Genomic DNA, 11,200 nt, shown 5'->3' with positions numbered 1-11,200 from the left:
AGTATACACTGCTCTTGCAGAGGGCCTGAGCTCAGTTGCCATATTGAGTTGGGCAGGTCTATCACTCCAGTTCTAGCAGGAGCTGAGAATTTCAATGTGCTCCTCGGCATTCTGTGGACATAAGCCCTCATGTGTGCGTGCCCCCACATACCTGCACATGATTTTAAAAATAACAAATTAAAAAACATAAAAAGCTCATACATATCATAGACACACAACTGGATCTGACAACATGAGAAAAGTGGATGAAACTTGGCTGTAAATTGTAAGTAAAAGTTGACTATTTAGAGTTACTCTTTATTGGCATTACAATAAAAAATAAAATTCTGCATTCAAAATACAACATTGGAATAAAAGAGCTCTATGAGACCCTCTCCATCATATATATACATATATATATATACATATATGTATGTATGTATGTGTATATATATATACATATATCTTAAGATTTTTTATGAAGAGAATACACAATGATTTCATTCACTCACAAATGTACCTTTGATTTTGCCTTCTTCATAGCAATATGTTATTTATAATTTCTAAAATTTTAGTCAAAAGTGGAACACATTAAATATAGAAATAATTGAATGCAGAACCATAAAGTATAAGTCTAATACTGCTTAATGAACTGGATGCATAATGCTGTATTTATAACAAAACACATGGTTAGGCTTTTAAAAGATTTCCCAGCACACCTGTGCATTTTTTCTAAAAACTCGCCTGTTCCTCTAATTCTTCATCCTAAATATGTACATTTACTGATGCTGTTTTCAAACTTTAGAGCAGACATACTTCTGTTTCGTACAGCATTAGAAAGCCTGAGGTTTTTTTGTGATATTTTATACTTTCTATTGGAAGAACCCTTAAATATATATATATATATTACTTAATGTAAATAGCTATAGCATATATTTATTTGCTTGAACTTATCGTCAATTTTGAAATGACTTAATATTTTGAAATATAACATATTTCATTATAATATGAAATAACATACAGCAGTTTAACTTCTTAGCTAACTAACTTAAAGTTTTATATTTTTAGAAAAATCAGACAAATTACATTAAAAAATAGTCTGTTGTAATAATATATTTGCTAGTGTGGATTCAAACCTCAATTTGAATGATGTAACAAATTGAAACCTACTCATTATTTCTCTAGAAGTTGAATAAAATGTGCTCCTAAAATCTGTGTTCTTTCTCTTTCTCTCTCTCTCTCACACACAAACACAAACACATTTAAACTTGCTCCTCATTTAAAATTGGACATCACCAGGATAGCCTGGTATACTGAGTCAACTAAGCGGCGATCGCAGAGACTGGCATGGCAAGCAGAGGCCATTCAGTGTCTACACCAGACCTTCTGCTTATGTTAAGGCTGTTACCCCTGTGGTTTGTGGGATTCCTCACAGAGGGTGTGAGGGTGTCCCTGACTCTTTTCTTGCTCTTGAGACTCTTTCACGATTGGATTACCATGTCCAGCTTTGGTATAAAGGCTTTTGCCTTCTCTTATTGTGTGTTGTTTGTCCTTTTTCTCTGTTATCTCTTTGAGGCCTGCTCTTTTCTGAAGGGAAACTCAGTGGGAGTGGATCTGGGGGACAAGAGAGGTAGTGGATGAGCTGGGAGGAGTGGTGGGACTGGAAACTGTGGTCTGGATGCTTTGTATCAAGGAAATATATATATATATATATATATATATATCTTTTTAATAAATTCTTCTTTCATACAATGCATTCAGACCACAGTTTCCTATCCCTCCATTACTCCCAACTTTCCCACTACCTCCCACCAAGGGACAGAAGCTGAGACTCACAGCAAAATTTTGGGTAGAACTCAGGAAGTCTTATGGAAAAGTTGGGTAAGGAAAGGACTCAGAGAGGGCAGTAGCTCCACAAGAAGACCAACAGAACAACACACCTGTGCTCAAAGATGAGGAAGGGGTGGGGGCCTTGCAGGAACTAATGTACCGACCAAGGACAATGTACAGAAAAGACCTAGACCTCCTGCTCAGATATAGCCTATAGGCAGCTCAGTCCCCTTCTGTGGGACCAGGGGTTCTTGCTAAAATGGACTGTGCAGCCTGCTCTGTGATCACTTCCCCTGGTGAGTTGGCCTTGACAGGCCACAGGGGAAGGGGATGCAGTCTGTCTTAAACAGACTTGATAAGCAGTTGGTAAAGGAGGAGAGCACCCCCTCTCTGAGGACTAGAGGAAGGGGAATAGGGAAAGAGTGAGGGATAAAAGGACCAAGAGGAGAAGAGGGAGATCAATAAGATTGGGATGTAAAGTAAATCAGTTAAAAAAATATAAAAAAAAGAACTAACACCAGGTAGGTAAATATCAAAGGCAGTGTTTTCTGTGGAAGCATCAGGGCATACATTTAATCCCCAGAGCCTACATAAAAATGTTGCATGTTCTAATGAGTGCTTATTATAATCCTAGCACGGGGGAACAGCAGTTAGGAAGATAATCTGAGCTCTCTCAATAGACATCATAGACTAGTTAGTGAGTGATACTGTGTCTCAAAGTGGTGTATGGTTCCTGAGGAATCACACATACGTATATATACAACACACACACAGACAGAGAACAGAGACACACAGAATCCTACAGAAACACAGAGACAGACAGAGAGACAAAGAGAGAAAAGAAAGAGAGAAGGGTAAGAAAGAGACAGTCAGAGACAGAAACACATAAAGACCACAAAAACATACTCATGTTCACACAAAAATAATAAATAATGAATGGGATAATACTGGGTAATTGCCGTGAAAATAAACTGTTGAATGAATACAAAGCTACCAACATCTAAAGTCCTGCCAATTAGGCATACTGGAGTTAAAGAGCTAAAAGGTCTATTCAGGCCCTTATGTTAGATATCATTTCTAACATAAATTGACACAGTTACTTTGGAAAGCCATGTGGTAAACCTAAGTAGTTATCCTGGTTATACCCCAAAGACAAAAAATAGTTAATTTTTCTAAATTATACACTGGGCCTTTATTGGTTAGAGTCTGTGGTTAGGAAGCAGAATGCACGGCCATCAATAGAGAAGACAGTAAAATCATGATACTCCACCTATATCTGAAGACTTTGCTCTGGGCTACTAAGCATCCATTAGGAAAAGAATGAGAGAATTATAATTATTTAACCATAACCTGTTATGGTAACAGGAAATAAGCCTAACTTTGCAGAAGTTTCAAGAGCAGAAGAGCTCTGTAAGAATTGCTGTGAGCAGCAGATGAAGACGCCAACTGGAGGCCACGTCACAGGATCACAGAGCATTGCTAAGACCCAGCTAAAGTTGGAAACTACACCTGCACAGAGGTACTTTTGCTCTACCCAGAGCACACAACCATCTGAAAGCAGAGACAGAGAAACAGATGGTGAGATGGATGAAAGTAAGCTGTGTATGGGAAGGCTTCAGAATTACACCCAAGGAATGAAGTATGTGGTTATATTTGCATACAGCGAATGCCTGTGCAATGGCTTGGAGAAAGAAAGAAAAGAAAGGAAGAAAGGAAGAAAGGAAGAAAGGAAGGAAGGAAGAAAGAAAGAAAGAAAGAAAGGAAGAAAGAAAGAAAGAAAGAAAGAAAGAAAGAAAGAAAGAAAGAAAGAAAGAAAGAAAGACATGCTTTGAAGGAGAGAGGAGAAACAGATCTGTTTGAAGGACTGCCTTTTGTTTTCTTTCTAGTTTGTTCATTTATTCATAGATAAATTGAAGATTAATAATTCAATAGTGACAATGTTTCTCAAGCAAGAGGGAAATCTAGAAACTATATATTAGAGAGCTCTGAATTTAATTCAGAGGCTGTACTCAAAGAAACTGTCAGGAATGGTTGCAGAACACTACTGATATCTTGCTCAGGTGTACACTTGTACAAATCACAAACACAAACACACACGCACACATACACACACACACACAAGCGCAAACCCATGAAAACATATGCAAGTACACATACTTATGCCATACACAAGTCCATTAAAAATCTTGAACTTTTATGATTTTTTGGACTTCCTTTCAGAGAAAGAGGTACTCCTTTTATCAGGTTTTAAGACTTTTGCCTAAGTTAAAAGTCAGAGACTTCAGGGCAAATTTATTCATCTCTACAGCCCTGAAACTCCTCAGCCATTCCTTGTTGCATTCTGTTTCACATGTAGCACAAATAATAATGTTACAGTGACAGATTGAAATATGGGCAATATGGTTGACTCATAAACCTAATCCAAGATTAGGTTTCTAGACCATATTATTTTTCCACTTTTATTCCTTTATGGGTCATTTGACATCTGATGCTCTTACCCCTACTATTCCTCATTCTGTCATTTGCCATAGCATTTCATATACATCACAAACCTACAATTGCTTTATATGATTTCAGCATCCAAATGAATTATTCGCCAAGCATCTTATTTTCTTGATTCTTTGAAACTCAGTGAACTTTCCAATCTGACTCTACTTCTGACTTGACTTCACAGAGAATTTCACATTGAAAATTCTATCTTCTCATACTGAGCAGAAAACTCCCATCTCTTTCTTTGTGAATTGGTATCATCAGATGCTAGATTGCTGCACTTTCATGTGCCTAACCTTGTAGGGATTTCCGTGGCACCCATATATCTGGTTATATTCATTGTTATCTTTTTTCCAGATTTTCACTATAGTAGCTTAGTTATGAACTACAACAATTTCTTCAAAATTAATTTTCAGTTTATTCATCACTTTTAATGTTCACCTTCCAAAAAGAAAAAAAATCCAGTAGACAATTCTTTTAAAACTAATAGACTTTCATAGCACACACCATTTTTCCATCTGAATCTAATCCACATCTAATACCAATAAATAAAATTTTCCTAACTTTCTTTTATACAAAGATTTTCCTTTTTGTTGACTGATTATCACATCCTTATCTTAACTCTTGAACATAATTTTTTTTTTAACTTTTGAAGTCTATCAATTTTTCCAACATTTAGCTTTGCTTAATTTTCCTGAACATAGATATTTAATAAAGACGTTTCAGGATTCCTGATATTTTACTTTACCTATCATTTTTACTCATTTAAAATGTGCACTCAGTATTCCAAAAGTAAAGTTTCTTCCAACAAAATCATCATCATTAATGCCAATGATGGATTCTTATGGATTTGACATAGTTCTAATCTTTGCTCAACTAAAATCTGCTATTTAATGCGTTTTACAGGTTTTCTTCCCTTGACTTATCCAATACTCTCAGAGTTCTACTAACAATTCTCTCTTATTTACAGTCCATACTATGACTCAGTATTAAATAATGATAACAAGACTATAATGGGAAGATTATTTTCCCAAATCCATTCCATGATCAGATGAATGGATTAATTCAAGGAACTGAACTCATGAGGTATCCCCCAACACTTAGCATCTTAAAGATTTTACTTTGCTGCAGACAACAATCTCATGTGAGGTCATTCAATATGTAATCCCTGAAGCAGAGCTCTATATCAAATAGATGAGGACCCAACAATCCTATGTCTACACATTGGCATAGTTCTCTGATTTCACGAATGTTGTCATACTCATAAATAATTATGATGCAAGGAAAGAGAAAGGCACATATAAAAGAGCAATACAAATCCAAAGCCTAAGAAGTAGTTTTAAATTTTTCATCTGTTAGAAAATAAAAATCTACTATATATGTATGATTATGTTAGAACAGTCATCTTTTGCTTATAGTTCAATTTTCTCAACTCCACAAAAATAATTTATAATGACATTTAGGTAAAATATTCTCTGATAAATACCTCTACAAGGAGGCACACACACACACACACACACACACACACACACACACACTCCAACACACATGCACATATCCATTTAAATGTGATGAAACTTAAGTACATTTTATTTTATATTTATACTTACTAGATTATCTGTTTTTTGTATTAAATTAAAACTGTCTTTATGGCTTCTGTGATGGTTCAATAGATGAAGTGCTTCTTATTTATACAGAAGCAAAAAACAAAAAGAGAAATCGGTGAAGTACATTTATATATATATATATATTTGCACATATATTTACCTAGCAATAATAATAAAAGATAATGAAGCTAACAACTTGAGTGATGAGGTCTTATGGGAGAGATTTCATGTAGAGGAGTTGATGGGGTTGAGAGTAGAAAAGGAGAGAAAGACTTATAATTCTATTAAGATGTTTTAAAAGGTGTAGGTGTTTGCACACACACACTTGTGTAAGTGAAACTTTCTTTTATTTGGGGGGTAGAAAGGAAATTTTTGAAAATATTGTTGGCTGTAATATCCAAAGCAATGATTGGTTTCACACTCATTAAACTACACTCAATACTTAGTAAATTGTTCAATATCTGACCTTTAAATTTAGTTTGCAATTTATTTTAGGTAGGTTAAGAAGCCCTTAAATCATCCACATAAGATCTGGGCAGATCTCCTAACTAAAATATAACCAGTACCATCTTTCCTAATTGGATAATAAATAAAATGTCTTTTAAGGTGAAAAGCAAGCTCTTTGGCTCTTTATCTTTTTCTTCGAGATCTACTTTGGATTTTCCTGGTTTAAGACCCAAAGAAAGTTATATTGAGCTTTTTGTTGGTAATTCTACGTATACGTGTTTAATGCATTGGAGCTATTTCTTGGTTCAGGACCTGGGGCAGGTGCACTCATGTTTGACAGTGCGTATTTCCTGTCGCCAGCTGTACGCATCTGTGGTGTATGCTGCTTTTGCAGGCTCCCCATGCATCTTCTGCTCCTCTATACAATGTGGAACAAATAACTCTTCTTTGCCACCACCTCGCCTTAGATGCCTTTGTGTGTGCCAGTACAAACTCTGGCACCATGTTTTCTTCCTGTGCAATCAAGCCCACTTGATAATGCTGCCTCGCTGTGTGTGTGCTTTTATGCATTCTGGTTGCACAAAATCACACCTGTGTTTTCAGGTTGCTTAAGGCTGCAGTTACTTGATTATACTCTACATAGTTTCCAACAGGACTACACTCTTACCCTATCTTACTTTCTTCCTTATTTGAGGACAGAAGATAGATAATATAAAATTCTGGGTTCAGGTACAAGCTGGGATGGGAAAGGAGGTGAACCATTATGTCACAGATGATTATATTTAGTAATTATAAAATATTTTCTTTCCCATCAAAGTATTTTTTGAGCCTTGAACTAATCCCTATGATGTAGGTAGGGCGAGTAAATGGGAGGTTAGGTGCTGAATTTTTAGGTCAAAGACTGACATACACATTTGTTGCTAACTGTAGAATGGGCAGGTCAGTTAAAGGTTTGAAGATTTACTTTCCTCATCTGTACCATGAGAACATTTGCTGCCTACCTCACACAGTTGTTGTGAGGTCAAATGACAGAATACATATGAAAGATCTGTAAATGGTTTAAAAGAACAAACAAAGAAACAAAAAGATCTGGGTAAAAATTGCTTGTTTATTTCACTGATTCTTCCCAAATTAGCCAAATAATTTTCCAAATTTCTATAAGCATTTTAATTGTCTATTGAATCTCCAATTAACTAAAGGAATAAATATTTAAGAAATACTTTAAAAGCTATTTTGTTGTAATTAATATTTATGCTTAATATTTTCTAATAATACACATATATTATATACAAGTCCAGTCCACAAACTGTTAATACCAACACCTGACTATGCATCTCAAATTATTTTTAATTTCTTATAAATGATCCAATAAGTCTGTTTTGGCATATATTTTTACACATTTCTATTTATACATTCTCATATTGTCTATTACTTATAACACTTCCAAACAATTTACACTACATATTTAAATATAGATATATACTTCCATATAGTAAAGATAGGATTTTGAGGCACTAAACTATTTCTTTGAATGTGCACCAAACCATATTTCAGTATAGTTTACTTATATCAGTATTTTTCTTTTTCCAATTCAGAAATTAAAGTGATAAAATGTAAAGTGAAAACAACTGTGACTCACCAGGACTTTTTTTAATTTTATTTTTTTCTTATTAGTTACATTTTATATTAACTTTGTATCCCAGCTGTATCCCACTCCCTCATTCCCTCCCCAATCCTACCCTCCCTCCCTCATCTCCACCCTGTCCCTTTCTAAGTCCACTGATGTGGGGGGGGGGGACCTTCTCCCCATTCATCTGACCCTGTTTTATTTATTTTAAGAATTAATCTCTTATATAGAAGAAATATGTGACATTTGCTTATAAATTTTGGACAACTTTATTTTTAAATTTTTCTCAAATTTGAGTTAAAATTTATTAACTGAGAGAGAGAGATGATGATGATGATGATGATAATATTGATGACAGGGATGCTAAGGTTAGTGGACAGCCTTCAGCACTTGGTGACTCATTCTGCTTCCGTGGGTTACCGTGATCAAATTTATTTTGGTGGGTTTGATTGCAATGCTTAAACATCCTAAGCCAGCATAAACTTTAATTAAAATAATTATGTAAATGTTTTTACTTTTCTCATATAAAGGGATCAGATGAGAGCCATACCTGACCTTTACTAATACACACTGGAGTGTTTCTGTCTCTGTTTCAACTATCCTAAGGCCTAGGCCTGGAAGCTTCTAGGCTTCATACAATGTGTAAGCATGGACCTTTAAGATTTCAGCTTCCAGCCTCCATCTGCTAACCTAGCCCTAGAATGTTTTCAGCCTCTCAGACTAACTACTGGATAAGCCTGAATAACCATTTGCTGAATTAAAATTCCTCTATGGAATTATAATTTCATTTATACACAAAAGAAAAGAAAGTAATAAGATGTAGTGGGCTTGAGATGCTCTATGCAATGTCTTTAGCCATGAGAGCCAATTTTGATTATTTGTGGTATTATTTAATTACATTAAAAACTTTCTTTAAGTGTTAGTAACAGACTTACTCAGATGAAATTTCTATAACATAATTTCATCCTTAAAAATACACAGTTTGATTTTGTGGGCATGAAGCGGTAGCTCGGCTCATTTCGGGTTTCTCGCCGTCTCTGTCTTGTCGTTGTGCTTCCTAGCGGCAGCCTAGTGGAAATTTAATCAAAGATGTCTGAATATATTCGGGTAACAGGAGATGAGAACGATGAACCAATTGAAATACCATCAGAAGACGATGGAACAGTATTACTGTCCACAGTCACAGCCCAGTTTCCAGGGACATGTGGCCTGCGCTACTGGAATCCAGTATCTCAGTGTATGCGAGGCGTCCGGCTGGTGGAGGGAATTCTGCACGCTCCAGATGCTGGCTGGGGCAATCTGGTATATGTTGTCAACTATCCCAAAGATAACAAAAGAAAAATGGATGAGACGGATGCTTCCTCAGCTGTGAAAGTGAAAAGAGCAGTCCAAAAAAACATCTGATCTAATAGTGTTGGGTCTCCCCTGGAAAACAACAGAACAGGATCTTAAAGATTATTTCAGTACTTTTGGAGAGGTTCTTATGGTTCAGGTCAAGAAAGATCTTAAAACTGGTCACTCAAAAGGGTTTGGGTTTGTTCGATTTACGGAATATGAAACCCCAGTGAAAGTAATGTCACAACGACATATGATAGATGGGTGATGGTGTGACTGTAAACTTCCGAATTCTAAGCAAAGCCCAGATGAGCCTTTAAGGAGCAGAAAGGTGTTTGTTGCACGTTGTACAGAGGACATGACTGCTGAAGAGCTTCAACAGTTCTTTTGTCAGTATGGAGAAGCGGTAGATGTCTTCATTCCCAAACCATTCAGAGCTTTTGCCTTTGTTACCTTTGCAGATGATAAGGTTGCTCAGTCTCTTTGTGGAGAGGACTTGATCATTAAAGGAATCAGCGTGCATATATCCAATGCTGAACCTAAGCATAATAGCAATAGAAAGTTAGAAAGAAGTGGAAGATTTGGTGGTAATCCAGGTGGCTTTGGGAATCAGGGTGGGTTTGGTAACAGTAGAGGGGTTGGAGCTGGCTTGGGAAATAACCAGGGTGGTAATATGGGTGGAGGGATGAACTTTGGAGCTTTTAGCATTAATCCAGCGATGATGGCTGCAGCCCAGGCAGCATTGCAGAGCAGTTGGGGTATGATGGGCATGTTAGCCAGCTAGCAGAACCAGTCAGGCCCATCTGGTAATAACCAAAGCCAGGCCAGCATGCAGAGGGAACCAAATCAGGCTTTTGGTTCTGGAAATCATTCCTACAGTGCTTCTAATTCTGGTGCCCCCTTTGGTTGGGAATCAGCATCAAATGCAGGGTCAGGCAGTGGTTTTAATGGAGGCTTTGGCTCAAGCATGGAGTCTAATAAATCCTCTGGCTGGGGAATGTAGGCAGTGGGGGTGGTTGATTGGTTGGTGGTGGGTAGGTAGGTAGGGTAGGTAGGTATAGAATGGTGGGGTTCAAATTTTTCTACACTCATGGTAAGTATATTGTAAAATAAATATGTACTAAATTTTCAAATTGGTTTGTTCGATGTGGAGTATATTCAGCAGTATTTTTGACATTTTTCTTTAGAAAAAGAGGAAAAGCTAAATGAATTTTATTAGTTTTGTTATATAAAGGGGTAAAATACTGAGTGGGTAAAAGTGAACTGCTGTTTGCCTAATTGGTAAACCAACACTACAGTTGATCTCAGAAGGTTTCTCTGTAATCTATCATTGGACTTGTTAAATGGTTTCTTTGCATGTTCAGAGTAGAAACCATTGGTTAGAACTACATTTTCTCCTTATTTTAATTTGAATCCCACCGTATGAATTTTTTTTCTTAGGAATATCTCTATTTGGGAGATCATGATGTCATGGTGTTTGGTTCTTTTGGTTTTGTTTTTAACACTTGTCTTCCTTCATATACGAAAGTACAATATGAAACCTTCATTTAATCTCTGTAGTTCATCTCATTTCAAATATTCATGGAAGAAGCACTTCATTGAAAGTAGTGCTGTAAATATTCTGCCATAGGAATACTTCTGTCTTTATGCTTTCTCATTCAAGAATTCATCATCACGCTGCACAGGCTGCGTCTTTGACGGTGGGTGTTCCATTTTTATCTGCTACTCTTTATTTCATGGAGTCGTATCAATGCTGTGAACGCAAGGCTGTGATATGGAACCAGAAGGCTGTTTGAACATTTAAAGCTTGTGTGGGATTGATGGTGGTGCCGAGGTATGAAAGGCTAGCATGAGTGAGAAAAGGAGAGCGTGTGCAGAGACTTGG

General features: G+C 36.4%; 1 protein-coding gene across 1 annotated transcript; it reads left to right on the top strand.

The window, feature by feature from the left end:
• Nucleotides 1–8,986: 8,986 nt before the first annotated feature.
• LOC129691718 (TAR DNA-binding protein 43-like) lies at nucleotides 8,987–10,392 on the top strand. Its single transcript, XM_055627904.1, is given in 2 exon segments — nucleotides 8,987–9,372; nucleotides 9,374–10,392. Coding segments are annotated over 2 exon segments (1,248 nt in total). The 5' UTR covers nucleotides 8,987–9,069; the 3' UTR covers nucleotides 10,319–10,392.
• Nucleotides 10,393–11,200: the final 808 nt, after the last annotated feature.

Source organism: Psammomys obesus, unplaced genomic scaffold, assembly GCF_907164565.1.
Source record: "Psammomys obesus unplaced genomic scaffold, mPsaObe1.curated_primary_1811, whole genome shotgun sequence".
In the NCBI taxonomy this organism is placed as follows: domain Eukaryota; kingdom Metazoa; phylum Chordata; class Mammalia; order Rodentia; family Muridae; genus Psammomys; species Psammomys obesus.
Note: the sequence above shows the minus strand (reverse complement) of the source record. Positions and strands in the feature narration are given on the sequence as shown.